This window comes from Thunnus maccoyii, chromosome 21, assembly GCF_910596095.1.
Source record: "Thunnus maccoyii chromosome 21, fThuMac1.1, whole genome shotgun sequence".
In the NCBI taxonomy this organism is placed as follows: Eukaryota; Metazoa; Chordata; class Actinopteri; order Scombriformes; family Scombridae; genus Thunnus; species Thunnus maccoyii.
Genome location: NC_056553.1, coordinates 15,759,978 through 15,777,850, shown reverse-complemented (window position 1 = coordinate 15,777,850; position 17,873 = coordinate 15,759,978). Strand labels below are relative to the sequence as shown.

The 17,873-nt window shown below is 40.2% G+C and overlaps 2 protein-coding genes across 2 annotated transcripts; both read right to left on the bottom strand.

The window, feature by feature from the left end:
* Positions 1 to 544: 544 nt before the first annotated feature.
* Positions 545 to 10,489, bottom strand: bmi1a (bmi1 polycomb ring finger oncogene 1a). The gene is made up of 11 exons (XM_042399836.1): positions 10,409 to 10,489; positions 6,608 to 6,742; positions 6,222 to 6,318; positions 5,513 to 5,568; positions 4,731 to 4,778; positions 4,529 to 4,637; positions 3,734 to 3,773; positions 3,330 to 3,428; positions 3,065 to 3,145; positions 1,489 to 1,917; positions 545 to 1,046 (listed from the first exon to the last, which is right to left on the bottom strand). The coding sequence occupies exons 2-10, from the start codon at positions 6,717 to 6,719 to the stop codon at positions 1,561 to 1,563; spliced, it is 999 nt and encodes a 332-aa protein (XP_042255770.1). The 5' UTR covers positions 6,720 to 6,742; positions 10,409 to 10,489; the 3' UTR covers positions 545 to 1,046; positions 1,489 to 1,560.
* Positions 10,490 to 11,939: 1,450 nt separating this feature from the next.
* commd3 (COMM domain containing 3) lies at positions 11,940 to 16,584 on the bottom strand. Its single transcript, XM_042399837.1, has 8 exons — positions 16,355 to 16,584; positions 15,379 to 15,490; positions 14,286 to 14,349; positions 14,133 to 14,167; positions 13,203 to 13,263; positions 13,042 to 13,098; positions 12,888 to 12,941; positions 11,940 to 12,159 (listed from the first exon to the last, which is right to left on the bottom strand). The coding sequence occupies exons 1-8, from the start codon at positions 16,491 to 16,493 to the stop codon at positions 12,100 to 12,102; spliced, it is 582 nt and encodes a 193-aa protein (XP_042255771.1). The 5' UTR covers positions 16,494 to 16,584; the 3' UTR covers positions 11,940 to 12,099.
* Positions 16,585 to 17,873: the final 1,289 nt, after the last annotated feature.

The window sequence follows — 17,873 nt, the reverse complement described above, 5'->3', positions numbered from 1 at the left end:
AATTTACAAAAAAAAAATTGAAATATAAATTTTAAAAAAATGAAAATGTAATTATGAAAATTTAACTTAGGCTACTCAACATCCAAAATAATCATAAAAATGTCTAAAAATATACAGTTTTACAGATCAAATGCCAGCATTAGTAGAGAAGGAAAATGACACTGAGATTTATTTATGAAATAAAAATATGAATAATCTGTTTTTGCCTCAAACAAATTAAAGTTTTTACTTGTTTTGTTTGTATTTTGTATCGACACAGTGCGTTTCAATGCAGTGAAATATAATTACTCATGTGATAAATCATTAGTACAAAAGAAAGATTAAAAAGCCTTCTATCTGAACTGAATGTATTCAGAAACATGACGTGATCACGGGTCCTGGCTGCTCACAGCTGGCCTCCTTAACTGAGTTATCTTCATCACCGATGACTCACACTGACATCTGGCTCTTTGCGCCTCATTTCAATTTAGCTTCATTTGATTATTCAGCTCAGTTCACGCCGATCTTCTTCCACCACAAAAAAAGGGGAAAAAAACTGCTCCCATAAGTGTAAAATGTTTTTATTTAGATGTTTTATACTGTGCAACAGTAACAATACAATAAGTTGTTCATACAATCGAGCGATACAAATACGGAAAACACGGGAGACATCAAAACATCTGTCGTTGAGCATGAAATGGAGCTGAACAGGAGCCCAAGTCATTCCCTCAGAACAAAGGGGAATAAGAGAATAACATCATCGCTGATTAAATATGCATTTTGTCTCTATTTACACGTGGATTCTCTAAAACTGCTTATACGTGTTAAAGACGTGGAGGATCCACTTCCACTGCAGCTACAAGAAAGTTTGTTTTTTTTTCCAGTAAAAGGCGAAGAAAAGTGGATTTTTCCTCCATATTATAGGCATTTTTTCCCGTGAAGCCAACAGCGCTAATACAAACTTATTTTTCCCAAGCACACGGCTTTCCTTTCATTGAGACAGGATCGATGCCTGAAACACTTCCAAAGTGAGACTTGTGGGGGCAAACACGCAGAATCCTCTTCCACTAAATTAAAAAAAAAAAAAGTGTTAACCATGAGCATGCATGTTTAAACGGATGGCTGCAAAAATATCCCAAAACACACATGAAACAATCATGATGAACACGTTTGATTTGAAGAAAAATATAGATATATAAAAGACTATCTTCAGTCACTTCTGTAAAATAAAGATGTAGCTTTAAACAGGGGGATAAATGCTTCCTTCTCCTTCCCAACTTTCTTTTTTTCCCCCCAACATCATAATAAAATTCCCACATCACCCGACTTCCTCATTCTTTATTTTGAGATGTCTCTGATTCCACTACGTTTAAACTTACATATGATACCATAATATTTATAACAACAAATGGAGAGAGAGAGAGAGAGAGACAGAGAGAGAGAGAGAGAGAGAAAGAGAGAGAGAGAGAGAGAGAGAGAGAGAGAACATGGTCTACACAATGGAACTACGTTGGCATGAAGACAGTATTAGCTGAGCGGATGTCTGGCGTTGGCTGGTCCGGTCCGGTCTGGAGCCCCGCGTCATCCAGAGGAGGTCGACGAGCCGTTCAGAGAAACTTTCCGGGGTTTGCTGCCGCCGCTGCCGAACTGGGTGAAGGCGCGTCCCGGTGCCGGTGGTGCAGCGACTGCCGGGGTCCCGTTCACGTTGTTGGGGCCGTGTGGTGGGAGCTGCGGGTGAGGGGACTGAGCCGGCGTGCCCGGGCTCGGGAGCGACGAGGACGTGGACGGAGCCCCCGTGGGACTTCCGGCTTTGTCGCTGGCAGAGTCGCTCTCCGGACCGGATCTGCTCGCGCTGTTTTGGCCCTCCTGCTGCGCGTGGCTCACCTTCATCTTCTTACAGTTGGGTCGGACCTGGTACTTCAGCGGCAGCGGGCCGTTCTGTGGAGGAGGGTTGAATAAAACCATCATCAATCACATTTATTGGTCACATGTAATCATCCAATCACAGTGAAATGTCATCCTTCCATTTGTGCATTAAAATGAGTTGAAATTGAATAGGAATAGGTATAAATATTCAATAGGACTATTATTAAAAATTATAGCCCACAACAGTTTAATAAACCAAATGCATAAAACGAATAAGCATATAAATAAAACTATCAGGCTAGACTATATTTATTTTTGTATAAGCCTGTAAACAACTGAATTAACTGTAAACTGCATTTTTCCAAAGAAATGGCATCGATTCAAATTGTGTGTTGATTTTGGAAAAGACTAAAGAGTGGAAATAGTTTCTTTTCTTTACACCAACACCTGCATGAATGACAGTAGAGTAAAATGTCATAATGTCAACAAATGCTTTTTAAACAGTTCACATCATATTATCCTCATATTATTAAAAATACAAGAATTAAATACATTTTCAGGTCAGTTGCATTTTTCCATTCCTCAGGGAATAATCCCCTTATAGGCCCACATGCCAAATAACTAATTATGAACTGTACATCAAGATGTGTGAGCTGATGCCTTCCTTCCCATCAGCCTCCTATTAGTTTGTATTTAACATACAGAAATATATATATGTTATATATATATAATTTATTCAATTTTTCATTTTTAAAATGTAAAAACACCAATGCAGACATGACTGAGATGCATGGAAACCCACAACAGACAAGATTACCTTGCACAGTGTAAAACTGCTAACTGGTGTAATTAAAATCAAATAGAATATATGATCTTTAATCAATTGATTGGTAAAACAAAACAAAAAAATCCAATTTCAAGAACACTTAAATTAAAGTTTCTGTGTCAATTTGTCTTCTAAAAGCAGAGTGACCAATTTGTTCATATTAAATGTATTTTGGACTAAAAATGGTAAGGTATTAAAATATATCCTCCAGCCGATGGAGACTGACATGATTAGAACAAAACTTATTCGACAACTTGAATGACTTAAAATGATCGATTCTTTAATATACTGTAATAAATGGACAATTCTGGACATTTTGCAGCGACAATTTGAATAAACCAACTAAAAGCAGCTCTTCTCTTTGTCCAGAGAAAGTATTAAAAGTCGTCTCACCCTTCTCCAGGTGTAGATATATGCTATATCCATTAACGTGTAGTAATCTTTCAGAGGCTCGTCTTCATACATGACTTCAACCTAAAGGGGAAAGATTAACATTTTTCATTTTTAATAGCATAAGACATCAAATATATCTGCAATTCAGCATTTATTAAAACAAAGATTGTTACATCACAATGCTCTCTGACAGACAGATTTATATTTTAACATTTGAAATGTCCAGTTATATTTGTCAAAGATGAATATAAATATTAAAACAGACCTGGTAGGTGTTTGGGATGTCCATTTTGCTGCGCAGAAACTTCCGCAGATGCATGACTGTCATGGCTGCTGGACACTGAAGGTACCTTTTGTTAGCCACCTGCAGATCAATGAAATATTACATCATTAAGTATTATTACAGTATATTTATATACAGTGAGAATAAGAAATCAAAGCTGTTGCAAGGTCCGCCTTAAAAGCAGGAAAAAGAACTAGCTTATATCACCAGGAAAACAACAATCTCTGTATCAACTGTGTCACCAGATTTCACAACAGAGGCAATAAAGTGAACATTCATTAGTTGCTTCCTTGAAGGAGTCATTCTTATCTGGTCCCAAAGTATGTTAACAGGAGAAAACTATGCGAGCAAAGAGAAGAGAAAGCGGTCGAATTATCTCCTGGTACCTGATCTTTAGGCTGCTTCTCCTCTGCTCCACCTCCCAGTCTGCACAGAATAAAAAAGAGAAACATATTAGTAACTTTCCAGCTCTGATATTTGTCTGTTCTTAAAGTGCAAACACATTTTAAACAACACCATTTTAAATGCAACTACAAATGATGATGATAATCAATCCAAAAAATGTTTTAAAAAGTTAAAAATCTTTTTTATGTGTGTGTGTGTGTGTGTGTGTGGATATCAGCTGATTTAAAGAATCAGTTGCTGGAATGAAAAGCACACTTCACTGCTGTACTTTTTTATTTGTTTTTTCCCTCCTGCAGATGTTACTACAGCACAACTCTTGACACATAGTTGTGGCTCATTACTCATGTCAGCAGCCCTTAAAATACTTTTATAGCAAGAAAACCAAGAAACAAATTGATACATTGTAAAAGTAACATGTAATGAAATGATGAAAAGAAGAAGCTGAACCAGTGGGGGAAATATATGTGATATACAAAAAATGTTCTGCATCTATTATTATGAACAAAGCTGAGCCAGAGCATCAAAATATAGAACAAGGACACCATCATGAAGGCTGGATCTGATCCATTTCAATGCAGAATCATATCTGAGATCTAAACTAAACCTGATAAAACACCTGATGTTTTCCAGTAATCATCTAACTGATGTTTGTATTAAATGTTAAGTTTTCTTGTCCATCATTTCCATATAAATATGTAGCATTCATGAAGATGATAAAACCTATTATAGAACAAATCATCCCTGGATTTAACGACACGCATCTGAAGCCAACCTACCTGCTCTGATCAAAAAACTCAATAGAGAGGCTGATGATCTCATCATCTGTAATAATTCTCTTGTCTTCGTCTGCCACCTCGCCACGATCTTCATTGGATCCATTAGACGCTACAAGAAAAAGACACACAGATTAGTGTCCAGAAAGTTAAAAAAAAAAAAAAAAAAAGCAAATTTGATAATCAGTTATGCTTTCTAACTCACCGTCTACAGGGTGGTCGGCATAAAAGTCTCTTCTCCTCTTCATTTCATCTGAAGACATTAAGGAAGATGAGTCATTACGAGTCTGTTCATTTGCACTTTTTAAAGGAAATGTGGTTTTATAGCAGAAAATACTGTAAGTGCACACATGCAGTACTGATCTGCAGCAGGAAATCTCAACACAACTGAATTAACCAGGATTAATTACATCAGCAGAGTGTCACAATTCACAAAGTTAAACCGTTCAATTAGATTGGATTATTTCAGTGTTGTTTTATTGTAGCAAAAAACATTCATTCATTATAATATTTTATAAGACTGCAATATATAAAGACTTGGAAATGAAACAGCTGTCTGACCCAATTTGAGCAGATTTATCAGTAGTAGGTTATATACAGTATGACACAAAATAAAAGCACTATAATGTAACATTTGGTGACAATAACAGCAGACATCATCTCTGCTCAGCAACCACAGCATTTTTTTTTTTTAAACAAATATCTTTCCATTTGAGCTCCTTACATATTATAATGTATCTTTATACATTTATTAGTATTTGGGAGTCAATTTCTACTCTTTTCATCTGCAGAAGCAGTTAACGCTTAGTACAGTTGGTGCATTCAGGAGGCTGAAGTGCATTTAATACTTCTGGCTGATTAGATATGAAACTAAAGATGAAACCAATTTAACCAAAGGGAGGCATCAAAATATATGCAAATGCAGAGTCAGAATGAAAGTAAACACGTGCGAAACACACGAGGCACCGTCTACAGTTGTGTTCTTACTTTTGAAGAGGCCAGGCACCAGTTTATACACGATGTCCTGCAGAGTTTTGTCAGACCTAGAAAAACAGAAGACAAACTTCAGTCAGACCACTGAGAGAATGGAAATTATTTCGCAGAAGCATCTATTTTTTCCTGTGCTGTACAGCTTATGGAGAGCAGAATAAACAAGACAGACTGACTAGATGAATGTTTTTTTCTTGTTTGGTCACTGCTTTGCTTTGAAGGCACACTTTCTTAAAATACACATTTATTGCATTACAGCACCTAAACACAAAGCTTAATAGACAACCGTAGCTGATTAAGGAATTTTCTGTGTCACATCTCACTATGTGAATGGTCTGAAAGTGCTCCATATGACTCAATATTTTAAAATAAAAACAGGTTGATTCAGTCATTTAATTGGGGGGGGAAGGGAAAACCAGGAAACAGGAAACCGTTGAAATGACTGCTTAATATTATCAATGCATTTATAGATTTTGGGAAGAATATGTAAGAAAATACTAAGGTAAGTCTATTTATTACAACATGAGGAATCAGTCCAGTAGAAAGACAGTTTCCTCTGCTACACTATTCTAGCCAAAATACCAAAAGAGAAGATTCATTTGCCTTAGAATTAAATTTATAAATACAGGAATATGAAAAGAACAAAGAACAAGCCTGGGGACTTTGTAATGCAGTCAAAGAATATGATGGAAAAAGTAACTCTTACCTTATGTTGAGCAGAGGCTTGGTTTTATGCACTTGTACATCACAGATGGGACAGTATTTGCTGGTTTCCAGATAGCGCACAATGCACATCTTGCAGACTGCAAACCATGCAAAAAGAAAAAGAGGAAGAAAACCTGTCAATATCAGACGCACCAGAGAGGATATCCTGATTCTGATGCTGAATGTGGCTCAAGCTGCCAAGGAGAAATCTCCTTTTCAGCATAAAGTTTACATCCAAAGTGGATGTGCAGGGAAATATGTAAGAAAAAAAACACTAGAGGCTGAAACATATTCTCACAGCTTTTTTTTTTTACGTGCACAAATCCATGTTGACATTTTCCAACCACATCGGGGAAAAAAAATTAAGAGTTTTGTCGGTTTGCTCACATGAGTGAAGACATTCGATGATGGTGGTTGCGTCTATGAAATATCCTCCGCACAGGACGCACATTAGGTGAGGGTTGAGCTCAGTGATCTTTATCCTGGTTGTCCGATGCATGATGAGCAAAAGGAACAACAATCCTGCGTAGGAAGGGGAGGAGGGGGGGAAAAAATTAGAACAAGTCAAAACAATGCATGCATGACAGGCGCACAGAAGCATCGGGGAGCTGCAGGTTTCTTTTACAGCGCAGGTCAGACCATTTGGAGAAGGCTGTTTGTTTGACTGTGTTAAAGCAACATCGTCTTTTATGCTAATTCAATAATAACCTACGGGGAAGGCTCTTTGTGGCAGATTGATAGGCAAAGGCACCGTAGAGTCATTTGACCGAAGCGCACTGAATAATCATAAATATCCACTGAGAGATCGATGCGCTCCTTCCTCTCCTCTCCATCATCTTAAATCTACAGCGTTAAACACTTGGCGACAACAGAGAACAGAGCAGATGTAACAAGCACACAGAAAAAAAATGAGCTTACATCAAAAGATTTCTCTGCTCAGACATGAGCCATGGCGCGGAAAATTTTGGGTTCACAAGTCCCGATTTGGACGCATTCTGCAAAATCTTACAGATCGGACAGTCTGGTGTTAAATGCGTAATGCGGCACTAAGTGACTCCAGGTTTGAAATTTAGTTTTAAAGTTTTAAATAAGACAGCTAAAAAAAAAAAATAATAATACAAATCTATGAGTGACGCTGATAAAATAAATCTGAGACAGATTTTATGAATTGGGTATCTCAATGTGTCACTTTCACCAGAGTAACAGCTTCATTTTTTAAAAACAGGAATTCAGCCGAAGTTTGAAATCTTAGGTGGAAAATAATATTCAACACGGAGACTGGCGCCCCGGGGTGATTGTGGGTGAAAAGGGGGATGATAGGAGACACCCATTCACTGCGTCAGGTGTGCCACATAGGCTGTGGGGAAACCTGAGCGTTTCTATGGCAACTCCTTTTGCTTTTTAGCCCACATGGCTGGTCGCCAGTGACCAGAACAAGGCAGGATGTCTCACCAAAAACAACAGCACGGCGAGCTGCCGGTGTTCAGAGCGGGAATAAGGAGGGACCGGAGGCTCCGCGTCCCTCCGCGCACACAGCCGCTGGACTGCCAGTCTGCCGACAGCACGGCTGCCATTTTGTGGAGGAAAAAAAAAAAAAAGCCCGTATCGGTTCAACGGGCTGCGGGGTTTCCTTCGAAAGGGGGCAAATAAAGCCAGTATCCGACGGGTTTACACCAGCTTCCCAAATCTTTACGGACCACGGGGAGGAGAGTATGTACCGAACTCGGAGAATAATCTCATCGTTATTCTGGTTCGTGGTTTTCATGGCGTGTGCGCGATAACCAGCACTGTGCAGCACAACATGGCCAGGCAGCAGCGACTGCGCTGAAGTTGGAGCGCACACTGGAGCAGACTTATTATTCTGCGCCATTACCAGCTAAAAAACACATATAGCGCCCTTTATTAGACATCTACACTTTATGACAATGGCTGTTTCATCCCACAAACGCGGCTCTGACAAAGTGGAAAAGCTTTTAAATAAGTCTCCCGATGCCAAAACAGCGTTTTTTTTTCTACTTCCACTTATATACTACTACTACTTATATGAGACTATTTTATCTTGGATGGTTGGAAAAACAATATTCCAAAGGTGGTGAATATTATTAAAGTCTCCTATGACTATGTGGGTGCCCCTTCCTGCCATATAGTAGCCTACTGTAAAAACACCAGACATTAAAATCAACACACTGGACATGAAGAGGTGACCCTTCTTCTGTCCAGCTCTGTATCCTCACTGTCACTGTATGTATGGAGTCACAGCCGGCAACATGCCCGACCGCCGGGCCGGTCTTGGCCGGCTGTTAACAGACCAAAGCGGGCAAGTTTGGACAGAGACTCCGTTCAAAAGGATGCATCACACATGGATAATGATGGATAACATTATGCAGGGGGGAGCCTGTTGAGCCATTAATCGATTGACTTGTGTTTGGACAACTGCTTCTGCCTCAGTCCTGTGGGAGCTGCAGGCTCACTTTAGAAGACTTCAAGTCAATCACTCCACAAACCAAAATAAGTTCATAGTGGGAACGAATACAATCACAAGGCTACAGCACCAACCAAGAATCATGCAGCAGGTTGAAATATAGTCCATTCAACACTTCCAATATGGATTCAGTTATGAACACAAAGACATTGACTGTACATAGAAAATGCACCTTATATACCACGTAGCTCCCTTTTTAAAATTGACAGCAAGGTTTAATTATGGAGTGGGTGTTGATAACATATCATTAGTTAATCCACAACAGCTACAGGCTACTAATCTTTAATTCTGCCATTAAAGCAACAACAAACGGGGAGATTTCTCCCAGTGCCCACCTAATTTATACCCAAAATGAGACCAGTTCCTCTTGTAAAGGTTCCTCTTATACGTAAATCAACAGCAGCTGGAAATAACCCAATTAAAATCGGCAATGGGAAAAAAACAAAGACCTCATATTAACCGCTGTCAGTCAATTTAGAAAATAAGGAATTGAATAAGTGGGGATTCATAACTGACCACGTGACTGAAACTTATTAAAGACAATGCGAACAGAAATCGCTTTCACTGAATTGTGCTCGTGCAAACTGTAGCATGATGCAGTCTGCTTAAGCTACAGTATCACGTGTATCCACAAACCTGTGAGGCTGGAAACCCGAGTGGGGGAAAATATACATTCATTTGAACCTGTTAAGCCCACACAGGGTCCCTACTAGCATTCATGAGCAAAAATGATAATTCCCCCCCCCCCCTCCTCCCTCCCTCCCTCCCTCCAAGAGCAAACAGCCCAAGCTCAAGTCAGTCTGTTCTGTACCACCAGATTCAGAGGCACACAGTGGGCCAGCATTCAGTCGCATGAAGGTGAAAATATGGAAATCCATAATGAGTTTATAATGTCAAACAAACAAACAGTCTGTGCTGGCAGCAGCCCCCATTATTTCAAGTGAAATTGCCGTTGCTTATGGCTGTTTGATGAGACACAACCAGCCTTTTGTGAGCTGGCCGACGTGTCGTCCATATATATATTTTTTAAATTTCCCACAAAACCAATTATCTTCTTTAATCAAGATTATCACACACTGAGACACGAACAGCCACAGTTCATGTTTAACGATGATCCAGTGTTTACCAAGTAGGCGTCATGAAACATTTATGCACAATTGAAACGGTTTGCCTCCTTGGCACGTTTATGGGAGCCATCCAAGTTAAGTTAATAAATCCAACATTTGATCATATACGCCCGAAACCAACATAACACCCAGTTCATAACACCCTAAGCATCCCAACTCTATAAAATGAAGACGTTATGTTGAAATATGGGCGCAGAAGGACACTTTGGAGCACTTGCTGCTGTTAACATCTCAGCCAGTCCAGCCTGGTTCGCCTGAGATCCCCCACTTTACACAAATCCAAACGACGCAATGCAAACATCAGCCGCGATCAATTTATACGGACAGATTACTGAACACTGGATCATGCAACACCGGCTGAGCGTGAACCTTAACTCGCGTTTGTGCCCGAGCGAGGAACATCTTTTACAAAAAAGTGGTGCGCAGACACACACGGAGCTCCACGTCGGTGATCGCTGCAGCCACCGTTGAGAGCTCCACATCCACCGCTGGATCGGTACGCAGAAAAACACAAAAGCACAAACCCGAAACCTCGCCTTCTCCCGCCGTTAGTTAGAGACGATATCGAATAAGACATACCTGAATGCTCGGCTGGGAATCGGTGGGTCTTGAGGCGAATAGACAATGAAAGTTGGGAGGCGATCAGCAGAAAATGAATAGGAGCCGAGCCGCCATCTTGAAGCAGGCTGCAGACGCTGTCAGTGGCTGAGAGCGCACGGCGGACCGGAGCGCATTTCAGATGTGCGAATAAAAACTCCTCCTGTTTCTCGCCGCTCGCGCGCTCTTTGCGTATCCGATCCGCGGCGTCAAAAGAGCCCAGTCCTCCGGCTTCGGCTCGGGAAGGTTCCCACTTCGGCACCGAGAACTTTGCCTCCAAAATATCCGCTTCACCCCCCAGTAAAATGCAGCAGTGTGTGTGTGCTCCGTGGAAACTGACACCGTCCCCAAAATGGCTTAGTTCGACCGCCCCGCTTTGGTCACGTGGTCTAGTTGCTTAAGGGTGCCTATAATTACTGTCGGTGTATGCTGTTTCTCCTAATCTACTACGCATGATGTGAAAATAACACAGAAAACACACACACATGTACATTAGAATAGCATTTCAAGCGCGAAATAGCACAAAACATTCAGGAGTTTGAGCAACTTGAGCTGAAATGACAGCAGGCAGCTGCTTAAGGGCGCCTAAAAATTACTGTCGGTGTATTCTGGTCTTTCTAATGTATGACGCATGATTTGAAATAATCCATAATGCATATTCATACCGTTTGATAGCTTACACTTTCCACCACGAAAAGACACCACCTATGCACTGACGTGAATCATTCAAATGGCACAGTGATTAGGAGTGTCTAGAAAGTAGGCTACTGATGGTGTGCCCTCGACTCTCTGATGTTAAAAATAACTGCAGCACACGCACTCACACACGTTCATGTCAATTTGACCGTCAAAAATGCCCTAAACGACTTACTATTGGCTGTAACGTGGAGTCTGTTGGAGTTCGGGCAGCTGCCTTATTAATCTTTGTTGATCGTCGCTTTTAAGAACAACGCACTCGGCGAAAATACGTCCATGTGACAAATGGCTTTGGTGTCAAACCTTTGTCACAGGCTGTCCTGACATCTGCAAAAAATGCGCTGCAACTTCCACTTGATGAATTGGAGCCTTTATCCTTCAGCCAGCGCCGCTGAAAACCGAGGCATCGCGGATGTTTATGGAATCTGAGCCGCTGTGCTGCTTTGAACTTTGAGTGAGGTGGATGCAGAAAGCTTAAGAGGCTCCATAAAATTCTTATACAGCAATTTTGTCAACAAAGTCACACATCTCTATTAGTAGCCTTTTATAAATAGCTCCCATCAGCCCGAGCAGCTGGACTGAGCCTCTTGTTGCAACAAATGCTGCAGGAAACCAAATACACTGCTGTCATGCAACTATGGCAAAAATCCTATTCAGGCTGGTAAGTGTTGACAAAACACATGCCTGCCACTTACTTCTCTGGCTCCACATTCAAATGTTTATTAAAAAAATACTTTCCTACTGATTTCTCACAAACACAGACATCATATCCGATTCTGTTTGAACATATGGAATTATTCAAAGAACAAAAGGGGGGTTTTATTTTTCTGTTTTAATTAACACACAAGTTGGAATGATAACTTTCTCATACATCATGTCGTCAATCTCAGGTACAAAAGAAGCAATAAAGAGATGAACAATGCCGCTGGGAACCGGTGAAGTTCAGTGCTTTGTGGCGAGGAAACTGGACACCAGTATTACATCTGACTGGCTTTCTCCACACTCTTGGCAGCGTCTTTCAGCTTTCCCACCAAGTCCTGCAAACAAGCAACAATTGACCATTTTCATTACGAAAAAAAAAAAACGCAGCGACCTGTCCGGCGGAGGTAACCTAAAATATCAACTGAAAAAATAACCATACACATTATACTCATTATAAATAAGAATTTGAGAAAATTGTCATGCGTTCAGAATTTTTGATTCAGTCTGACTTGACCATGAATTACAACTGAGGACTACATCCGAGCTGAATTCACCAAATATTTTGCAGCCCACATTATTTATACAGAGGTCATCCCTTACATGCTTGCAATGTTAAAAAAGGAAACAGCCGCTCACATGGTCAACTGATACATAATATAACATTTCACTGTATAATACATCATCACTACAATCGTACTTATTTCATATTTGAGGATGTGTGACTGCAGCTACAAGCCTAAATCCAAAGAGATAGACTGTTGTGGTGATGAAAAGCCGATTCATGCGCAGAAAATCCCAGAAAGCTCTTTATTTTATGATGAATTCACAGCTTATATGATACAATTCAATACATCTAATTCACGAAGAAGCTGCTCAGACTGAAGAGCGAAACTATCCTCCCACTATGAGTCGAATTCTTGCATTTTGTTTTGTGATAAGGAGACTGAATGTGGTGCGTAATGGTTTAGTTATGATGCAACTGCAAGACGGTCTGACTCTGAAATTTAAAAAAAATAACAGATGAAGAGTCATTTAAAGAGGACTAACAAGCAAAATCCTCTACCTGTAACTGCTCCACTGTGCAGGTGAAGTTTATATCTTCAGGGGTTCCTTTATTCTAGCAAAAGGAGCAAACACGAACATGTTTTAACCACGGACACATCATGAAAATCTATGAAACGTGAAGGTATAAAAAAAAAAAAGTCTTTGAGTTTTACCTCAGTGTTCAATGAAATCAAGTAGAAAGGCTCGTTGACCTTATCAAGCTGTCCGTTCTGTCGGGAAACAAAGTTTTAGTTTGACATGAGAATTTATGAAACAAAAAAAAAAAAAGAAAAAAGAAAAAGACAAACTGTGCTGCGAAGCGTCTCTCATGTACCTTCATGTGGTACTGTAGACGCCACGACACGTCGTTAACCCGAGGTGGCTGCTTTCCTATGCTGAAAGAGAGAGAGAGAAGAGACGCATCTGTGATCATGCTTCAGCAGAGATGAAACAGCAGCTGAGCAAAGATGCTGAAGGGGGAAAAAAAAATCCACCTTCATCCTTTAATTTATTAGCGTCACGCTAAACATGCTGCACTCTGTGGCAACCTGAAGGTCAAAGAGATGAAGAAAAATCTGAGGTGTAACATATGCGCCTCTGAAGGTGTAACTATCTCATGGGAGTATTTTAACCCACGCCAAAACTTTTTAGTGCTCAATAAATGTCTGAGGATTTTCCACTTGTTCCAAAAGTTGTGCGTATGCTAAACGTTTTGTATGCGATTCAAAGACTGCTTCTGTTTTATTCGACACATGTGTCTGCAAACCGTTTTAAACCAGTGCAAACAACGTATCCCTACAACGAGTGTTTGTTTAGGGTGCGTCATAAAGCAGCATTTACATTGCAATTAATCACGCTCCTTTTCGTCCTGACATGCAGGCTTCACACTCTCTGGTTGCTCTTCCCCCCCGATTTTAAAAAAAAATCCCCGCATATGACTGCTTAAGATTGTGTCCAAAGTAGTTGAACTCGGATATTTATTGAATTGTTGAGAAGTGCGTTGTTTTTCCTCCACATGTGATGTATTGCCAGCCATGTAGAGTCGAAGAAAAATTGGACAAACTTTGACCTCCAGTTGATAATCATCAAAGAAGCTCTAATGAGCAAAATCGCTCTGTTATCAATGTTGCAATGTAAAACTAAAAAAATCTCTATAATGTTCACACATTTTGGGGACATTCATGCTCTTTTTCAACTCAAGAATGATACCTTCACCTCTATAAACCACACATCTCCAGCTAAAAAAAATCCAGTGCAATCTTACCTTGCTAACAGACGCTCTAGTTCTTTTTTATGTTTCTGTAAAAAAATAAAAAAATATATAAAACAAAAATATGTGTAGGCAGGTCAGCCACAACTACATGACCACAGGGGAAAAAATACATTTTAATAAGAGCAACGTGATTTGAACTGTCACCTGATATGTGCTACAGAATATTTCTATTCTCTCTGCACTGAATGTGAGCTCTTCAAGGCAGGAGCTGTGGGAACAAAACAACACTTTTATTACACAGCTGATTTCACATTAAAAAAAACTTAAAATCTGAAAAGAGTCAATCTATTTACAACTTTCTAAAGGCAGACAGTGAAAGGAGAATACAGTCCTATGAAAGGCTGAATGGTGACATGCATTGTCTGAGTGAAAATGAAGCTTATTATCACAGTGCAAATGTCAAATTTCAGGATATGAAGAAATGCAGGACAGCCTATAGAAGTGAGTTTTAATGGATTACAAACACTAGAATGACTGCTTTCCAGAAAGTTTGAATTATTTTTTTTTTTAGCAGAATTGATCACTGACACACATCTACAGAGCTTTAAGAGTTTGTCTATCCTCAACATCTAACTCTGATGATTAACCATCAGAATAATACACTGACTTCTGATTTTAACTCCCTATGGCAATGACAAAAAAGCAACATTTTCATGCAACATAGATGGACAATTGTAAAAAACTGAATTTTTATAACAAGATACCATTGATCCATTCAGGCCACTGATGTCAAGCTGCACTGGAAACGTCAAAAGTTGCTCAGTTACGTTCATTCCCTGAAACTAACAACATCCTTGTGTATTCCTGCTATCGTGCACGTGCAGGGACACAATCAGCTCACATTTTAAAATCTAATGAAACACTGACTTCTTATGAATCACATTGCTTTGCTGCATTCAATGCAAGCTGTGCACAATGGGTTTTTTATATATAGTTTGCGGTAGTTGTAGAAATAAGATATTTTGCATATATATTAATTAAATGTATTGCTCTAAATCTTGATCTATTAGGAGACCCAATCAGCGGGTCACTGTCTCTACATGTAATATGCAAACTGCATGATTTAGAGCGAAATATTTCCTGTCAGACTGTGTGATGTGAGCACCGTTTTTATAGCCATGTGCTGACAACTTATCAGGCTGTTTTTGGTAAGCTAGTTCACCACAAGCATGTGTAGGGGTTTGAGCAGCAGCACGCGTGTTTTACAGGAAGCCCTCCTCTCTGTGAGGTCGCTTACCTTACAGTCGACTTGTCTGCATTTTGTTTGACCGCCTCCAGTATGAAGGTGATCGCTGCGGTGTGGCTCTGTTTCAGCAGGATCTGGTCGACCTGCTTCAGCTCAGACTGATCTGCAACCAGAGGACAGACACGGTGTGAAGGAAGATGCCAACATAGCTGCACTTATAGCCTAACTTCATCCTTCTTAGCAACAACAGACGCGTTTGATTGGTATATAAATGATGCAGATTTGCGATCCATACTCGCACCCACGGATTGACGTTTCAGAATGGAAATCAATGATGATTTGCATGTGAATGGGCCCCTCGGCTGCATCAGCCGGGGGTCCTTTGTGTTGTTTGGACAGTGAACATTTTCACTTTCTAAATAATTCTGCCATTAGAAAGAGCTGGAATGCTGCAGAAGTTGGACAACACATGGACGTGTGGAAATAACTGAAGCAGCCATTACAGAGCACGAGATGTAAATAGTAGATAAGGTTTGTAATTTTGCAGAATTTATATTTTAATGCTTAAACCAAAAGCCAATCAAAATGAGCGACACACAGCGCGCTGACGGCTCCAAACATCTGCTAAACGCGATTACAGCAAAAATAGCTAATCGGATGTGTATTCATTGTCAGTTTGGACCGATGCTTATTGGAATAGTCTAACATAGTCTTTCTTATATGCTGTGTAGACTCAGTTTAAATGACAAAAGGCATCCCGAGTGGCCGTGTGATTGTGTGGCTGCTGCTGAATGCAAAGCAGGCAGCAGAGAAGGCTGCAGATCGCTCCAGCTGTCTGCTGAGCCACCTCGCCTCATTACAGATCCTAATATAAACAGTCCGGTTTAGAGCAATCCGCAGCGAGCAGCAGCTCCGTACGAATCCGCAAAAACACCGAGGGGAGACCCCTCTACACATCCACACGGGAGAGAGAAACCGGAAGAAGCGGAGGAGACAAAAGGCGGCGGGGGAGGAGGCTCCAGCTCACCGAGGACGCCGGGGTCGCCGTGAGAAGAGAGCAGACTCCGGAAAGAGACGTCCACCAGCGCGGGGAAGCTGGTCTGATCGAAGACGGACGGGTCTGCTAGAGACTGAAGCCCTCTCTGCACAGACTCGGACAACTCCATTTTGCAAAGGGTGACCCACGACACGAGCCCACGTGACGGATCAGCTGATGTGGAGCAGCGGAGGGAGGAGCTGCAGGAGCCCGGGGCGCGTAGCTGCAACAGGAGCAGGCAAATGAGTGGGGATCAGAATGTAGGATGTTGAGGGATATTGTGTATTATATGCAGGTGGTTTCTTTCTCTGTGTTGCTCTACTCTCAGCGCACTTCCGAGGAAGGAGAAAGACAGGTGGAGCCAAAGAGAGCTCATTTACAAATACAGTGAACGTGAATGCACCTGAAAGACTTTTGAGTCAACCTCTCTGCAGTTCTGTGTCCATGTTCACTAAAAATCCAATTTGGATCAATACAGCACCAATATTGTTACCCAGAAAGCCACTCAAGACAAGGGGTTGCTTTGTTTTAGCGTTATTTTTTCTTTTACTAAAGCTTGTTATAATCTCTTCTTTTTAAACTTACATGTCACGGTTTGTTATTGATTGTTAATAACTTGTGTATGTTTTGAATGTTAGACCAAGTTGACCCAGTGTTGTAATGGACCCAAACTGGGTAAATTTTTAACCCAGTGATATTTAGACCTCTCAGATGGGTTCTCACAGACAAACTGAGATATAATGGACGTCTGCAATCCCCATCTTTAACATAAAAAAGTTTGATATCTTTTTTTTAATTTATATAGTTGACCATATTCAGCATTACAGCCTATTTAGTTTATATCTACCCACTGTTTGTATATAAAGTAACATATTGCATTATTATTTCAGCACTGCTCACATTTTTACACACTTACTCATATCCTGTTTACAATTTACACAAACAGTTTTTACCTGTATATAGACATGTTGTTGTCCATTTTTTTTCTATTTATGTGTATCTATTTTTTTCTCCTACTTGCTTGTGCATAATGTGTCTCTCCTGAACTTTGATGTGACTACACTGAGAGCCACTAGGAACCAGAGTCCTTGGCCAATGAAGCTGATTCTGATTCTTTTGATTAATGAGATGTTGCCTACTTGTCAGCATCTGTCTACACTACACTGATGTACAAACAGTAGGCTAAAGGAGACTTTTTTTCCATTCACTGAAGGGCTGAAATAACATAATAGCCAATATCCCTTAATGATCACTCAAGTCCAATCTTATCCCATAGAAGATGAGGATGAGGAGATGAAATAAAGGATTCTTTTTAAAATACTTTTTTATTGTCATCTTGAAGAAAAGCAGAAACAAAATCAATCTTTGTGACAATATATGTGAGTTCAAAGATCCAAAGAACCAAAACCCAAATATTAAGATGAGAAGGGGGAAAAAAAACAAGATATATCCAATATATGAGATAAACTCAGTTCAAAAGGAAGAGTGTTATTTTCGAACCATTTTCTAT